This window comes from Gobio gobio (genome assembly GCF_949357685.1).
Source record: "Gobio gobio genome assembly, chromosome: 8".
Taxonomy (NCBI): domain Eukaryota; kingdom Metazoa; phylum Chordata; class Actinopteri; order Cypriniformes; family Gobionidae; genus Gobio; species Gobio gobio.
In genome coordinates, this window is record NC_137114.1 from 51,533,908 (window position 1) to 51,553,004 (window position 19,097).

The window sequence follows — 19,097 nt, forward strand, 5'->3', positions numbered from 1 at the left end:
TGATAGGCTGGAGGAGCTCATGGGGCGGGGCTTACATCTGTCAGACATCCCTATTCACGACGCCACGCGTGATGTCATTCTGGTGGGTGTGGGCTAATGAATTACGATATTTGATGGAAGAAATGTTCATTATTATTATGAATAAATGCGCACTGGTGCCTTTTATAATATACATCGATCAGGCATAACATTATGACCAGTGAATAACACTGATGATCTCTTCATCACCTGTTAGTGGGCGGGATACACTCACCTAAAGGATTATTAGGAACACCTGTTCAATTTCTCATTAATGGAATCATCTAATCAACCAATCATATGGCAGTTGCTTCAATGCATTTAGGGGTGTGGTCCTGGTCAAGACAATCTCCTGAACTCCAAACTGAATGTCAGAATGGAAAAGAAAGGTGATTTAAGCAATTTTGATCGTGGCATGGTTGTTGGTGCCAGACGGGCCGGTCTGAGTATTTCACAATCTGCTCAGTTACTGGGATTTTCACGCACAACCATTTCTAGGGTTTACAAAGAATGGTGTGAAAAGGGAAAAACATCCAGTATGCGGCAGTCCTGTGGGCGAAAATGCCTTGTTGATGCTCGAGGTCAGAGGAGAATGAGCCGACTGATTCAAGCTGATAGAAGAGCAACTTTGACTGAAATAAGCACTCGTTACAACCGAGGTCTGCAGCAAAGCATTTGTGAAGCCACAACACACACAACCTTGAGGCGGATGGGCTACAACAGCAGAAGACCCCACCGGGTACCACTCATCTCCACTACAAATAGGAAAAAGAGGCGACAATTTGCACAAGCTCACCAAAATTGGACAGTTGAAGACTGGAAAAATGTTGCCTGGTCTGATGAGTCTCGATTTCTGTTGAGACATTCAGATGGTAGAGTCAGAATTTGGCGTAAACAGAATGAGAACATGGACCCATCATGCCTTGTTCCCACTGTGCAGGCTGGTGGTGGTGGTGTAATGGTGTGGGGGATGTTTTCTTGGCACACTTTAGGCCCCTTAGTGCCAATTGGGCATCGTTTAAATGCCACGGCCTACCTGAGCATTGTTTCTGACCATGTCCATCCCTTTATGACCACCATGTCCCCATCCTCTGATGGCTACTTCCAGCAGGATAATGCACCATCACAAAGCTCCAATCATTTCAAATTGGTTTCTTGAACATGACAATGAGTTCACTGAACTAAAATGGCCGCCACAGTCACCAGATCTCAACCCAATAGAGCATCTTTGGGATGTGGTGGAACGGGAGCTTCGTGCCCTGGATGTGCATCCCACAAATCTCCATCAACTGCAAGATGCTCTCCTATCAATATGGGCCAACATTTCTAAAGAATGCTTTCAGCACCTTGTTGAATCAATGCCACGTAGAATTAAGGCAGTTCTGAAGGCGAAAGGGGGTTAAACACAGTATTAGTGTGTGTTGCTAATAATCCTTGAGGTGAGTGGATATTAGGCAGCAAGTGAACATTTTGTCCTCAAAGTTGATGTGTTAGAAGCAGTAAAAATGGGCATGCGTAAGGATTTGAGTGAGTTTGACATGGGCCAGATTGTGACGGCTAGACGACTGGGTCAGAGCATCTCCAAAACTGCAGCTCTTGTGGGTGTTCCCGGTCTGCAGTGGTCAGTCTCTATCAAAAGTGCCCCAAGGAAGGACCAGTGGAGACCCGGCAACAGGGTCATGGGCGGCCGAGGCTCATTGATGCTTGTGGGGAGTGAAGGCTGGCCCGTGTGGTCCGATCAAACAGACGAGCTACTGGAGCTCAAACTGCTCAAGAAGTTAATGCTGGTTCTGTTAGAAAGGAGGAGCACAACAACGAATTTGAGGTGTTGACTCTGCCTCAAATTCCCCTGATCTCAATCCAATCGAGCATCTGTGGGATGTGCTGAACAAACAAGTCAGATCCATGAAGGCCCCACCTCGCAACTTACAGGTCTTAAAGGATCTGCTGCTAACATCTTGGTGCCAGATACCACAGCACACCTTCAGGGAGTCCATGCCTCGACGGGTCAGCAAAAGGGGGACCAACACAATAATGCCTGATCGGTGTATATCCGTTGTTTTGGCTTCATGTCTCTTTATCACTTGTGGTAAAATCCGTCTTTCGTCACTTATTATAAAAAGGATAGTTCCTGTTTTGGATGTCGGTGTTGTTATTGTTTAAATGTGTTTATATGTGTTTCTGTAGGTTGGCGAACAGGCCAAAGCTCAGGACGGGCTGAAGAAGCGGATGGACAAGCTCAAGGCCACCCTGGAGAAGACACACCAGGCGTTGGAGGAGGAGAAGCGGAGGACTGTAGACCTGCTGTACTCCATATTCCCCGGCGATGTGGCTCAGAGGCTCTGGCAGGGCCTTCCCGTCCAGGCCAAGAAGTTTGATGATGTCACCATGCTGTTCTCTGACATCGTGGGCTTCACGGCCGTGTGTGCGCAGTGCACGCCCATGCAGGTCATCAGCATGCTCAACGAGCTCTACACGCGCTTCGACTACCAGTGCGGCATACTGGACGTCTATAAGGTCAACACACACACACACACACACACACACACACACACACATACACACACACACACAGATTCTGTACTGCAAATCTAGCCATCCATCTATCTATCCATCCATCCATCCATCCATCCACCCACCTATCTATCTGTCTATTATTCTATCCATCCATCCACCCACCTATCTATCTGTCTATCATTCTATCCATCCATCTATCCACCCACCTATCTATCTGTCTATCATTCTATCCATCCATCCATCCACCCGCCTATCTATCTGTCTATCATTCTATCCATCCATCATCCATCTAGCCATCCATCCATCCACCTATCTATCTGTCTGTTGTTCTATCCATCCACCCATCCATCTAGCCATCCATCCTTCCATCCATCCACCTATCCATCTGTGTATTGTTCTATCCATCCATCTATCTATCCATCTATCTATCCATCTGGCCAACCATCCATCCACCTATCTATCTGTCTATTGTTCTATCCATCCATCATCCATCTAGCCATCTAGCCAGCCAGCCAGCCATCCATCTAGGGTTCATCAATCCATCCATCTGTAGCGACTATGAGTCAGATAAAATAATAACTCAATGGCGAATTTGAATTAAAAGGAAAGAGACTCAAATTACACTATAATTTATAAATAATTCAGAATTAATGTTTACACCTTAACTTATTCGTCCGCTGATATGTAAGAACTTAAAGGGAACTCTGTTAAAGGGAAACAGGTCTATCTTGCTCAAATTAATGAATTAATGAATTCATAGGGAATTTTGAGAGTCTATTTTACAGCCGAGCAAAAGACTCTTCCAGCGTTCATTTGAACGGGCCGTAAATATCAACTCTGCAGCGGATATTAATATCCAAACAACACGTAGTAGCTGGTAGTTGTACTTTACGTGAACAGGTTGCCGGTCTAGAAAGCTTCGTACCTCGGGACTGGATGTGGCTCTGAGAAGGTATAACCTGTGTCGGTTGGTCACCGGAGGTCTTGCCTCAAGGTAGAAGTCAATATCTCGGAGGTAGGCCTGGATGTCGTGGCCCTCCATGGAGTTTGGGTTGAACTGGGTGATGTTCTTAGCGAGCTTGTCGAGGTTTTCACAGGTCATCTTCTGTGCAGGTTCGGAGTCTGCTTGGATGAGCTCTCTTTTGTTGGCCGGGACAAGTTCATTGGTGAAGGCCAGTGACGTTTTGGGTTGTGGCCATTCACTTCTTCCGTTGTGTGGCAGTTCTTGGAAGGGGGACTGTGTTCTACTAAGCAGTAGTGATGCTGAGGGAGTTCTCTCCCTTCTTGGCTCTGGTCTCTGTTTGACAGCATGATTGAGTTCATATCTGACCGCGTAGAGCTTGTCATTGGCGTCGTCTCGCTGTCGGATCAGATGGTCCATCTCAGTGCTGTACCCTTCAAGGTGGTCTTCCAGAGCATTTATTTTAGAGTTCTGGTCTTTAATATCAGCGTTGGCTTTCTCTAGCTGATGTTCAGCAGACTGGAGTTGGTTTACCAGGTGTTTATGTGCAGTCTTTAAATCTTGTTTGTCGCGTTCAGCGACTGCAAGGGCTTCTTGGAGCTTGTCAACTTGTTTCTTTGTTTCTTGCTCCACTTCGTCGGGCACTTTGAGTTTGTCTTGAGCTTTAGCCTTGAGCTGGTCTGTGCAGCGTTGAGTTTGCATCAGCTCTCTCAGGAACTCAGTGGTCTGACGCTTGAAGTCGTCCTGGACTTTCACTTCCAGCTTGTCTATGCGGTTTTGGGTACGTGAAGGCGTTGCTTAGGGAACAGGTGATCTTGGCTAGTTCCATGTGGTTATTGTTCTGGCTTGAGTCATGTGTCAGGAACCTTCTCAGAATCATGATTGTTATTAAAAATAATAACAGTTAAATTGTCTTTGGTGTGAGGCAGTCTGTAATGCCTCTGAGACAGGCGTCCACATCTTCCCCTTGGGCAGTCGGGTTTGTCGTCTGCGACATGTTGGTACGCTGGGAGAAGAGACTGACACAGATCTGTGTGGGCTATCAGCCTATGTGTGGTGGAACAGCTAAGTGTCGTTTCAGTGATTTTACACCAATAGTGACGTGTGGTGATGACTAAGTGTTGGTCTCAGTGTAGACAGGTAGGCTAGTGATGTGAAGGCTTTGTCACTCAACTAGGTAAGGGAAAGAGAGAGAAAAGGGTTAAAGCAAATCCCAATAGATTGAAACAATTTTCTTTTCACTTGGAGAATTCTTTTTTCTATAAAAAAAAAAATGATATCAATGAAAAGCTGTTTCCAAATCGTGATGCGAGGACTATGTCACTCAGCTTAGTAAGGGAGAAAGAGAGAAAAGGTTAAAAACCTATTTCAATTGAAAGAAACAAAAATAACTTTCACTGGGAGAAAATATTTTTTTTTTTAAATAAATGCTTCCTATCACTGAAAATCTGTTTTCAAAACAGAAACAATATTATTGTTTATGTTACAGAGGAAAATAATACAATAATAATGCTGATACCTCTTTTCTTAGTCTGACAGGATTGACGCCACACACCTTACAGGCGGACCGCTTAGGCAGGGATGCGTTGAAGGCGACGGTGGCTCAACACTTGTCTCTGTTAAATGAACTTGGATATGTCAAAATTTTAAATTGCGTTTACAAATGCAGGGAAAGTATGGAGAACAAAGGAGGATCAAATACTGCCTACTGCTTTGTTTCTCTTGGAAGGATTATCTTTCTCTTTCTTTTAGAAATGATCAGTGGTTCTTCCATGCTTGTTCCCTATAAATATGAAGAATAAGATGGAATAGAGCAGGACAGAACAGGGAAGACGTGAGGAGAAGGGAGGAAGGGAAGGAGATCCGGCCCTGCAAATGGCTCTGAAGCCTTTATGTCTGACTACGAGTATAAATTTGATAGTTGATGGTCAACTAATCACACAAAATAAAATTTAGTCAACGAGGATTGTCTCTGATTTATTTTGAAACTCGTAGGAATCTGGCACTGTCTCCTATTGAGGCTCAGGTGTGCTGCTCCCAAGCTAGGCTACAAGGAGGAAAGGAAAAGTTAAGGAAATAATAATGGCTAAAATGAGAAAAAGGACTGTTAAATAAAGAGATAAATGAGTAAATAAAACGTAGCTAAGTGAATAGCTACAATAGGAAGAGAGGATAAAGGAGGGTATAACGCAATCAAATAATGAATAAGTGTGAGTCCAAAAAGTTTTGGTAATAGATATCAATTTAGTGGTTCACTTGAACTTATAAAGTTTCAGACTTATACCTAAAGTAATTGGATCTCAATGAGAAATTTAGAAATTCTGAAAATGAGTAAATTCCAGAATATTTAGAATAACTTTAAAAATCATTTTACATGACTTTGAGGAATGAATTTTGAATAACTTGTTCTTTCATTAAATTCAAACTTAACAATTAATAATTGCAAACCAGTATCTTTCCTTTTCAAGTAAAATGTAGGTAAAGTAATTAATAATTGTGAACCAATATTTTCTCTTAAAGTAGAATATAAAGTAATGTATTAGAAAGATAAGAGAAAAGTAAGAAAGACCAACAGGTGTACATAAAGTTTTTAAAAGTGTTTAAATGGTTAAATCACTTTAATGTGGCTCAAACAGACACTGCATTTACACGTATGTTAATACGGGTGATACCTGAAACTAATGCTAAAGCTTTAGCATATAGGCTTCAATGTAAACAACTGCTTCGATTAGCTTAGCCAGTAGCTAGCTACCGTAAGGTTTGTTTACGATATGGCTTTGACGCACTGTGCATGCGCTGAATTTATCCGGAAGCGCTGGTTGACTTCCGTGCCGCAGTCGTGACTATGGTGACAAACAAACACTAGCGGCGAACATGTGGATTGCAGACAGGGTATACAGTGTAGGGTAACTAGAAAAGTCAGCGCTTTTCACCCTGTAAGTTACACATAAGTTTAGCACGTGCAATCGAGTGTACGTGAAACGTCAAAAATAAGGAACACCACTCGTAGCTGGTTTTGCTCTGTGGGGCTTATCACTCAGTTTGTTAAAGGGTTAGTTCACCCAAAAATGAAAATTCTGTCATTAATTACTGACCCTCATGTCGTTTGACACCCGTCAGACCTCCATTCATCTTCAGACACAAAGGAAGATATTTTAGTGTAAATCTGATGCTCTGAAAGGCCTCCATTGGCACAATGGCACGGTTCACTCTCAAGACCCTTAAAAGACACTAAAGACGTCGTTACAAAGTCCATCTCACTACAGTGGTTCTACAATAACTTTATGAATCGGCGACAATAGTTTTTGTGCGCAAAAAATCCCCTAAATAACGACTTATATAGTGATGACGATTTCAAAACAAGGCATCATGAAGCTTCGAAGCGTTATGAATCAGTGAGTCGAATGATGATTCGGATCGCGTGTCAAACTGCTGAAATTTGGCGATTCAAACTGCTGAATCGACTCGCTGATTCATAACGCTTCGAAGCTTCATGATGCCTTGAAATATTTTGTGTTCATATTGTCTGCAATGAAATACAAGTCAAAGTAAATTTAGAAATCACTTCTTTTTTTTTTGCGTTTTCCACACTGTCCCAACTTTTTCTGATTTGGGGTTCTATCTATCTATCTATCTATCTATCTATCTATCTATCTATCTATCTATCTATCTATCTATCTATCTATCTATCTATCTATCTATCTATCTATCTATCTATCTATCTATCTATCTATCTATCTATCTATCTATCTATCCACCCATCTAGCCATCCATCCTTCCATCCATCCACCTATCCATCTGTGTATTGTTCTATCCATCCATCTATCTATCCATCTGGCCAACCATCCATCCATCCACCTATCTATCTGTCTATTGTTCTATCCATCCATCCTTCCATCCATCCATCTAGCTATCCATCCTTCCATCCATCCACCTATCTATCTGTCTATTGTTCTATCCATCCATCACCCATCTAGCCAGCCAGCCATCCATCTAGCCGTTCATCCATCCATCCACTTATCTATCTGTCTATTGTTCTATCCATCCATCTAGCCAGCCATCCATCCACCTATCTATCTATTGTTCTATCCATCCATCTAGCCAACCATCCATCCATCTATCCATCCACCCACCTATCTATCTGTCTATCATTCTATCCATCCATCCATATAGCCATCCATCCATCCACCTATCTATCTGTCTATTGTTCTATCCATCCATCTAGCCATCCATCCTTCCATCCATCCACCTATCTCTCTGTCTATTGTTCTATCCATCCGTCATCCATCTAGCCATCTAGCCATTCATCAATCCATCCTTCCATCCATCCACCTATATATCTGTCTATTGTTCTATCCATCCATCTATCTATCCATCTAGCCAGCCATCCATCCATCCACTCACCTATCTATCTGTCTATTGTTCTATCTATCCATCCATCCATCCATCCATCATCCATTTAGCCAGCCATCCATCCATCTAGCATTCATCCATTATCTAGCCATTCATCCATCTAGCATCCATCCATCCATCCATCCATCTAGCCATTCATCTAACATCCATCCTTGATCTATCCATTCATCCATCTAGCATCCATCCATCCATCCATCTAGCCATTCATCTAACATCCATCCTTGATCTATCCATTCATCCATCTAGCATTCATCCATCCATCCATCCATCCACCTATCTATCTTTCTATTGTTCTATCCATCCATATATCTATCCATCTAGCCAGCCATCCATCCATCTACCTATATATCTGTTTATTGTTCTATCCATTCATCCATCCATTCATAGAACCATTCATCCATCCATCCATTTAGCCATTTATCCATCCATCCATCCTTCTATCCATCCATCCATCCATCCATCACAACCACCCTGAAGCACTTTATCAACCTCCTAACAACGCCCTAGCAACCATCCAGCAGCCACCTATCCTAGCAACTGCTCGAAACTCCCCAGCAGCCATCCACCCAGGACACCCTAGCAACCACATAGCAACCAATTTTCTAGAAACCACTCTGAACATCCTAGCAACCGCAGAGAAACCACCTAGCAACCCTTTATCATCCATGAATGAACTTTCAAACTTGAACCATTTTAAACTGTCAGGCCAAGCTTCAAACTTCCTCTCTCTGACCCTTACAGTTAATTAGACTGACTATTAAACAAGAAACTACACTATATTGCATTGCCTATTTTAGGAGCATTGAAATGTTTGCATTGTGACATTATTTTAAGTGTTTAATAGTCAGTAAGAAATAGTGCTTATGCTGATTTTAAACAGATGTATTGGTTTATGGTGTGAAATCTTGACTGGTATGAATGCTCCACTATATGAGTTATGATCTGGGCGGTCAGGATTTAAAAGGTTTAAAAGCTTTTAATTTTACAAGCTGATCTTTAAAACGCCGATACATGTTCAATGAAAAGGCACTTAGCAAGTGTATGTCAATAAATTGGCTTAATAAATGGCAGCACTCCATTACCGCAAATATAAGTGTGTGTGTGTGTGAACTGCTGACATCAGCTCTGAACCACACAAACACACGCAACTGGTCTTTTCTGTAGGCTGTATGTGAATGGCGATTCCTGTGCTGGCATCAGTCTGTCGAGAGAGAGAGAGAGAGAGAGAGAGAGAAGGAGAGAGAGAGAGAGAGAGAGAGAGAGAGAGAGAGAGAGAGAGAGAGAGAGAGAGAGAGAGAGAGAGAGAGAGAGGGAGAGAGGGAGAGAGGGAGGGAGGGAGGGAGGGAGGGAGGGAGAGAGGGAGGGAGAGAGGGAGGGAGGGAGGGAGAGAGGGAGGGAGAGAGGGAGGGAGAGAGGGAGGGAGAGAGAGAGAGAGAGAGAGAGAGAGAGAGAGAGAGAGAGAGAGAGAGATTGATATTCATGTGTCCCTCACCTGCTTGTGTTGAGTGTTATTCATCAGAGAGCGTTTATATCCTGACAGCAGCGTCAAGAGGCTGAATCTAAGATCATGTGCGTGTGTGTGTGATAACAGGTGTGGGCGTGTGTGTGATAATGGTGTGTGTGTGTGTGTGTCAGTGGAGGTGTGTGTGTGTATGTATGTGTGTTTGCGTCAGTGGAGGTGTGTTTGTGAATGTGTGTGTGCGCATGTGTATGTATAAAACAGGGTTTGTCTGTGTGTGTGTGTGTGTGTGTGTGTGTGTGTGTGTGTGTGTGTGTGTGTGCGCGTGTGTGTAACGGTGTGTGTGTGTGTGTGTGTAACAGGGTGTGTAACAGGGTGTGTGTGTGTGTGTGTGTGTGTGTTTAACAGGGTGTGTGTGTGTGTGTAACAGGGTGTGTAACAGGGTGTGTGTGTGTGTGTGTGTGTGTGTGTGTTTAACAGGGTGTGTGTGTGTGTGTGTGTGTGTGTGTGTGTGTGTAACAGGGTGTGTAACAGGGTGTGTAACAGGGTGTGTGTGTTTAACAGGGTGAGTGTCACGGTGTGAGTGTGTGTGTGTGTGTGTGTGTGTGTGTTAATAATAGTGTGTGTGTGTGTGTGTGTGTGTGTGTGATAATAGGAAGTGTGTGTGTGTGTGTGTGTGTGTGATAACAGGAAGTGTGTGTGTGTGTGTGTGTGTAACAGGGTGTGTGTGTAACAGGGTGTGTGTGTAACAGGGTGTGTGTGTGTGTGTGTGTGTGTGTGTAACAGGGTGTGAGTGTGTATAACAGGGTGCAAGTGTGTGTGTAACAGGGTGTTTGTAACAGAGCGTGAGTGATTTTGTGTGTGTGTGTGTGTGTGTGTGTGTGTGTGTATGTGTAACAGGGTGTGTAACAGGGCGTGAGTGTGTGTGTGTGTGTGTGTGTGTATGTGTATGTGTAACAGGGTGTGAGTGTGTGTAACAGGGTGTGTGTATAACAGGTTGTGAGTGTCTGTGTGTATGTTAATAACTGTGTGTGTGTGTGTGTGTGTGTGTGTGTGTGTGTGTGTGTGTGTGTGTGTGTGTGTGTGTGTGTGTGTGTGTGTGTGTGTGTGTGTGTGTGTGTGTGTGTGTGTGTGTGTGTGTGTGTGTGTGTGTTTGTAACAGGGTGTGATGGTAAGTGTGTGTGTGTGTGTGTGTGTGTAACAGGTTGTGAGTGTGTGTAACAGGGTGTTTGTAACAGGGCGTGAGTGTGTGTGTGTGTGTGTGTGTAACAGGGTGTGAGTGTGTGTAACAGGGTGTGTGTATAACAGGTTGTGAGTGTCTGTGTGTATGTTAATAACTGTGTGTGTGTGTGTGTGTGTGTGTGTGTGTTTGTAACATGGTGTGTGTGTGTGTGTGTGTGTGTGTGTGTGTGTGTGTGTGTGTGTGTGTGTGTGTGTGTGTGTGTGTGTGTGTGTAACAGGGTGTGTGTATAACAGGTTGTGAGTGTCTGTGTGTATGTTAATAACTGTGTGTGTGTGTGTGTGTGTGTGTGTGTGTGTGTGTGTGTGTGTGTGTGTGTGTGTGTGTGTGTGTGTGTGTGTGTGTGTGTGTGTGTGTGTGTGTGTGTGTGTGTGTGTTTGTAACAGGGTGTGAGGGTAAGTGTGTGTGTGTAACAGGGTGTGTAACGATGTGAGTGTGTGTATGTATAACAGGGTGTAAGTGTGAGCGTAACAGGGTGAGTGTGTAACAGAGTGTGAGTGTCTGTGTGTATGTTAATAACTGTGTGTGTGTGTAACGGCGAGTGTGTAACAGGGTGTGAGTGTCTGTGTGTATGTTAATAACTGTGTGTGTGTATGTGTAACAAGGTGTGAGTGTGTGTGTGTGTGTGTGTATGTGTGTGTGTGTGTGTGTCTGTGTCTAACAGGGTGTGTAACGATGTGATTGTGTGAATGTGTAACAGGGTGTGTGTGCAAGAGAGAGAGAGAGAGTGAGAGAGAGCTTGACAGAGTGAATCTCACAAAAACACATCTTACATTTCACCCAAAAATAAAAAATAAATATCTTGCATAAATAGTGTAAAGACACACACACACACACACACACACACACACACACACACACACACACACACACAGACACAGATTTTACGGTAATCACAAATCATGGTCAGGAAGTTGCCACTGTTCACTGTGGTGGAGACGCTTTACTGTTGCAGGAACGTCAACCAGTGAAGAACAAATAAACAAACAGCATTGACATGTTCTGCACAGATTCTGTGTTACAATATTACAAATGGTGTGTGTGTGTGTGTGTGTGTGTGTGTAAAGTGAATCCTCTTCTCTCCGCAGATTGAAACGATCGGTGATGCGTACTGCGTGGCGGGCGGGCTCCACAGGAAGATTGACAGCCATGCCAAGCCAATCGCGCTCATGGCCCTGAAGATGATCGAGCTGTCGGAGGAAGTGCTGACGCCTGATGGGAAGCCAATCAAGGTGAACCACTGCGTACTGCTCATCTTCAGTCACACGGGGTGGGACACAACATCCCATAATGCAATGCACGTGACTTAATCTTTCTTTTTGACCTCTTTCTTGACTGATTATTTGATCACGATGCCAAAACGGCAGGCATTTTATTGTATTAAAATCACCCGATTTTCTAAATATTTCGATATTTTTGCACCCTCAGATTCCAGATTTTCAAATATTCACACTCATTTATTCAACTTTCAGATGATGTATACATAAAAAAAAAAGACTGGACAACACTAAATTAAACATGCAATGAAGTCCAAAATGTGGATTTGTTGTGGATTCATGGATTTGAGTTCATGTTTTCTGATGTCGAATGTGCATTAAAACGTTCATTGTGCGTGAGGGCGGAGCGACTGTTTAATGTGTGTAACGGTGGCACTCGTGTGTGTGTGTGTGTTAAGGATCTTGTGTTTAATCGGCTGCGCTGGACTCACTGTGGCGATGGAGTGAGAGTGGAATCTGGTCGTCATGGAGACAGTGTGCTTGCCGCTAATTGATTGCTACATTGTTGCTGTTTTCTCCCATTTAGAGGGAGTCAAGCAGCGAATCGGGTGTTTCTGAGAGGCGCGTGTGTGTGTGTGTGTGTGTTTAGAAGAATCTCATGGTCTATATTGTAATGATTGTGTTTGTTTATTTAAACAGTTGCATGCTTTAGTGTTCGTAAGAGACTCTGCTGTGGTCTAGTGTGTGTGTGATTGACAGCGCTGTCCGTGTGACAACAAGGCCATGAATGATATCAGGGTCGTCGCCGCGGACGACCATGCATCATCATTAAATGAGAGTGTGTGTGTGTGTATTGGTGGACTCTCTGTGACATGAGAGCGGCAGTAATAAGTTGCCCTTTCTATAACGCCGTGTTTATGAGAAGCTCGGCTCGCGTAATAGGCCTGAGTCTGTGAGGTTTAGTCTCTTTCATTAGATCCCAGAGATTAAGCAGAGGAGATCTGTCCTGGGCCGCCCTGATGATTGACAGCTGTCAGTCACACACTGCTGCCCTCGCCAATTCCTTTTCAGCTTTTGGTGTGTGTGTGTGTGTGTCTTGCACTTTTGACAGTATTGGTTATTTTGCTAGGATCGTTGCTATGGCGATGCTTGTGTGTGTGTGTGGTTGGTTAAGTAGCCTCGCACACACACACACACACACACACACACACACACAGACACACACACATCAGCTCTGTTACAAAAGAGAAGCTGTGAAATGATGCTGCTTTATAAGAGATCTTACTTCAGCCAAAATATACATGTAACATATACAAATTACATGTATTCTGCAGTTCCAGTAATTTGTGTAAACGTGCATGCTTACACACACGTGCACACACACACACACACACACACACACAACATCAAGCACAGATATACACCCACACATGCACACACTTATATACATATAAAACACACACACGTGCACACTCACACACACACAAACGTGCACGCTTACACAATTTCAACATCAAGCACAGATATACACTCACACACTTATATGCATATAAAACACATGCACGCTTACACACACTTACACACACACATGCACGCTTACACACACACCTGCGCAAACTTATTTACATATAAAACACACACACACACACCATGTGCACGCTGACACACACACGTGCACGCTTACACATATTTAACATCAAGCACAGATATACACTCACACACACACACACACACACTTATATGCATATAAAACACACACACACACACACACACATATGCACACTTACACACACACACACACACTTATATGCATATAAAACACACACGTGCACTCTCACACACACACATGCACGCTTACATGCACGCACTCATATGCATATAAAACATACACACATGCACGCTTACACACACACACACACATGCACGCTTACGCCTGCATGCAGGCTTACACACACACACATACACACACACACACTTATATGCATATAAAACACACACATGCATGCTTACACACACACACACACACGTGCACACTTACACACGCTTACACACACACACACACACACACACTTGAGAGAGTCAAGATGGCGCCGAGGACGGCCGCAACGTCGCAAGCTCTGCTGAAGCATTGTAGTTTTTTGTTTGTTCTGTTTATAGTTTTTGTGTTTTTTGTCTTGGATGTTGTCTGCCTTACTACGTACGACAGACAGACACTTTTGGACATTGGTTCGGCAATCGCACACCGAAAACCGGACTTTAAATTCATCAACGACGACACGCCGTTTACAAACACAGCAGCGGAACCCTTTGTCTGGGTGGCCCGGCCGCGGAGACGCGGCCGGAGAAGGGGCTGTAGAGCTGGCGTACTCGTCAGATTAAGACGCCGCGCAAACCGACCCCCGCTTCCCAGTATTTTACTGGCAAATGTTCAGTCTCTGGACAATAAACTCTGCGAGCTGAGAGCGCGGATCTCTTTCCAACGAGACACGAGGGACTGCTGCATCATCTGCCTTACAGAAACTTGGATGTCCGCTGAGATTCCAGACTCAGCCATCGAAACCACGGGGTTCTCCGTGCATCGGATGGACAGAGAAAAAGATCTCTCCGGGAAAAGCAAAGGCGGGGGTGTGTGTTTTATGATCAACCGATCCTGGTGTGATCAGAGGAACGTACACTCTATCAAGTCTTTCTGCTCTCCTGATCTGGAATTTCTCATGGTTCTGTGCCGACCATTCTGGCTACCGAGAGAATTCACCGCGGTCATCATCACAGCGGTGTATATTCCCCCACAAGCCGACACAGACCGGGCACTAAAGGAACTGTATAGGTCAGTGAGTGAGCAGGAAACCGCGCATCCTGAGGCTGCGTTTATTGTGACCGGGGACTTTAACAAAGCCAACTTCAAGCGCATCGCACCCAAATACCACCAACATGTTAGCATCAACACGCGAGGGAACCGTGTTTTAGACCACTGCTACTCCCCCTTCAAGGAGGGTTACAAGTCCCTCCCTCGCCCACCATTCGGCAAATCAGATCACGCGTCCATTCTACTTTTGCCCGCTTACAGGCAGAGACTGAAACAGGAAGCACCCGCCCTCAGAACCATCCAGTGCTGGTCGGACCAATCGGACTCTATGCTACAGGACTGTTTTGATCACGCGGACTGGGAGATGTTCCGGTCGGCCTCTGATGACGACATCGAGGTCTACGCTGATAGCGTAACGTGTTTCATCAGGAAGTGCGTAGATGACGTTGTTCCGACCAAAACAATTCGGCTGTACCCAAACCAGAAGCCGTGGATAAATGGGGATGTTCGCGCGGCACTCAATGCGCGGACCTTCACTTTTAACTCTGGTAATGCGGAGGAGCATAAACAAGCAAGTTATGCCCTCCGGAAAACAATCAAAGCAGCAAAACGCCAGTACAGGGACAAGATTGAAGGACAGTTCAACACCACCGACTCCAGAAGCATGTGGAGGGGAATTAACACCATCACAGACTATAAAGGGAACACAAACTCCACCGTGAACACCGCTGCCTCTCTCCCGGACGAGCTCAACACCTTTTATGCTCGCTTTGAGGGAAATAACACCGCCCTCACGGAGAGAGAGCTCGCGGCTGAAGATACAGAGGTTAGTGCACTCTCCGTATCTGAAGCGGATGTAACCCGATCCTTCCGGCGGGTGAACGTCCGTAAAGCTGCGGGTCCAGACGGGATTCCCGGCCGCGTCATCAGAGCGTGCGCGCGCCAACTGGCTGGAGTTTTCACGGACATTTTTAACCTGTCCCTCTCCCTGTCTGTGGTCCCCACATGCTTCAAAACGTCCACCATTGTTCCTGTACCTAAGCAGTCAAAAACACTCTGCTTAAACGACTGGCGTCCTGTTGCTCTGACCCCCATCATCAGCAAATGCTTTGAGAGACTAGTCAGAAACCACATCTGCTCTGTTCTCCCCCCCTCACTGGACCCACTGCAGTTTGCATACCGCAAAAACCGCTCCACTGATGATGCCATTTCATCAACAATTCACACTGCTCTCTCCCACCTGGAAAAGAGGAACACATATGTGAGAATGCTGTTTGTAGACTACAGCTCAGCATTCAACACCATTGTGCCCTCCATACTTGACATTAAACTCCGGGCTCTCGGCTTAAACAGCCTGTTATGCAGCTGGATCCTGGACTTCCTGTCAAACAGACGCCAGGTGGTCAGAATGGGCAGTAACATCTCCTCACCACTGACTCTCAACACTGGAGCCCCTCAGGGCTGTGTTCTCAGCCCACTCCTGTACTCTTTGTACACACATGACTGTGTGGCAACCCACAGCTCCAACACCATCATCAAGTTTGCTGACGATACGACGGTGGTAGGTCTCATCACTGACAATGATGAAACGGCCTACAGAGAGGAGGTGCACACTCTGACACGGTGGTGTCAGGAGCACAACCTCTCCCTCAACGTCAGCAAGACCAAGGAGCTGGTGGTCGACTTCAGGAGGAATGAGAGAGAACACCGCCCCATCACCATCGATGGAGCACCGGTGGAGAGAGTCAGCAGCTTCAAGTTCCTCGGTGTCCACATCACAGAGGAACTCTCATGGTCCGTCCACTCCGAGGCCGTTGTGAAGAAGGCTCATCAGCGCCTTTTCTTCCTGCGACGGCTGAGGAGGTTTGGAATGAGCCGCCACATCCTCACACGGTTCTACACCTGCACCATAGAGAGCCTGCTGACTGGCTGCATCACCACCTGGTACGGCAACAGTACCGCCCGCAGCCGCAAAGCCCTGCAAAGGGTAGTGCGCACGGCCAGCTGCATCATCGGAGGTGAGCTTCCCTCCCTCCAGGACATTTATGTCAGGCGGTGTGTGAAGAGAGCTCAGAGGATCATCAGAGACTCTAGCCACCCGAGCCATGGGCTGCTCTCACTGATGCCATCAGGCAGACGGTACCGCAGCATCAGATCACGCACCAGCCGACTCCAGAACAGCTTCTTCCCACAAACAATCAGACTCCTTAACTCTTGACCCATCAGGATCATAACACACACTGGACAGAATATCACTCAGCACAACCCACTGTAGATAAACACACATTATATACACATTTATTTATCATACAGCATCTATTGCACTTTGGATTTCAATTTTTCAATCTGTGAATAATATTTTATACTGTACATTGTATATTATTATTACTATTATAGCGTAATGTATATTGTTTAGTGTATGTTTAGTGTATATTGTTTAAAGTATATGTATATTGTAAGTATGTGTATATTGTTTAAAGCTGTGAGAACTACACTCACATTGTGTAAATTATTTATTGTTTATTGTAGAGTTTACTGTGCTGTGAGTAATTGTGGGCGCATCAGTGTAATCTGATGCTGCTTTAAATGTTGTACATGTCATGTCATGACTACCATGTTGCTCGGAACTGCACCTAAGAATTTCACCTACTGTTGCACTTGTGCATATGTAGAGTGACAAATAAAGTGATTTGATTTGATTTGACACACACACACACACACATATGCACGCTTACACACACACATGCATGCTTACACACACACACACACATGCACGCTTACGCACGCATGCATGCTTACACACACATACACACACACTTATATGCATATAAAACACACACACACATGCAGGCTTACACACACACATGCACGCTTACACACACACACGTGCACGCTTACACACACACATGCACGCTTACACACACACATGCACGCTTACACACACACATGCACGCTTACACACACACACGTGCACGCTTGCACGCACGCACTCATATGCATATAAAACACACACACAAGCATGCTTACACACACACACACATACACATATTTGCACGCATACACATATTTGCACGCTTACACATACACACACATATGCACGCCTACACACACATTTGCACACTCACACATACACACATGCTTACACACGCTCAACATCAAGCACAGATAACCACCAGATCTCAGATCTCTACACTGGTTGCCGGTTCATCAGAGAATAGACTTTATAATTCTCCTCTTGTATATTAGTCTCTACATAACCTCGCTCATGTCTACCTCTCAGATCTTCTTCATCTCTACATAACCTCGCTCATGTCTACCTCTCAGATCTTCTTCATCTCTACATAACCTCACTCATGTCTACCTCTCAGATCTTCTTCATCTCTACATAACCTCACTCATGTCTACCTCTCAGATCTTCTTCATCTCTACATAACCTCACTCATGTCTACCTCTCAGATCTTCATCTCTACATAACCTCGCTCATGTCTACCTCTCAGATCTTCTTCATCTCTACATAACCTCATGTCTACCTCTCAGATCTTCTTCATCTCTACATAACCTCACTCATGTCTACCTCTCAGATCTTCTTCATCTCTACATAACCTCGCTCATGTCTACCTCTCAGATCTTCTTCATCTCTACATAACCTCACTCATGTCTACCTCTCAGATCTTCTTCATCTCTACATAACCTCACTCATGTCTACCTCTCAGATCTTCATCTCTACATAACCTCACTCATGTCTACCTCTCAGATCTTCTTCATCTCTACATAACCTCGCTCATGTCTACCTCTCAGATCTTCTTCATCTCTACATAACCTCACTCATGTCTACCTCTCAGATCTTCTTCATCTCTACATAACCTCACTCATGTCTACCTCTCAGATCTTCATCTCTACATAACGTCGCTCATGTCTACCTCTCAGATCTTCATCTCTACATAACCTCGCTCATGTCTACCTCTCAGATCTTCTTCATCTCTACATAACCTCACTCATGTCTACCTCTCAGATCTTCATCTCTACATAACCTCGCTCATGTCTACCTCTCAGATCTTCTTCATCTCTACATAACCTCGCTCATGTCTACCTCTCAGATCTTCTTCATCTCTACATAACCTCGCTCATGTCTACCTCTCAGATCTTCTTCATCTCTACATAACCTCACTCATGTCTACCTCTCAGATCTTCATCTCTACATAACCTCGCTCATGTCTACCTCTCAGATCTTCATCTCTACATAACCTCACTCCTGTCTACCTCTCAGATCTTCTTCATCTCTACATAACCTCACTCATGTCTACCTCTCAGATCTTCTTCATCTCTACATAACCTCACTCATGTCTACCTCTCAGATCTTCTTCATCTCTACATAACCTCACTCATGTCTACCTCTCAGATCTTCATCTCTACATAACCTCACTCATGTCTACCTCTCAGATCTTCTTCATCTCTACATAACCTCA

General features: G+C 44.7%; 1 protein-coding gene across 1 annotated transcript in view; it reads left to right on the forward strand.

Annotated features, from left to right (window-relative positions):
• The window catches only part of gucy1a2 (guanylate cyclase 1, soluble, alpha 2), a 77,805-nt gene that overhangs the window by 41,016 nt on the left and 17,692 nt on the right, over window positions 1–19,097 (forward strand). The window contains exons 5-7 of the mRNA XM_079822833.1: window positions 1–82; window positions 2,206–2,535; window positions 11,697–11,840. The exon at window positions 1–82 is cut by the window's left edge and continues 74 nt beyond it. Of these exons, the coding sequence (XP_079678959.1) occupies window positions 1–82; window positions 2,206–2,535; window positions 11,697–11,840 (556 nt within the window). The remainder of the gene's footprint in view (window positions 83–2,205; window positions 2,536–11,696; window positions 11,841–19,097) is intronic.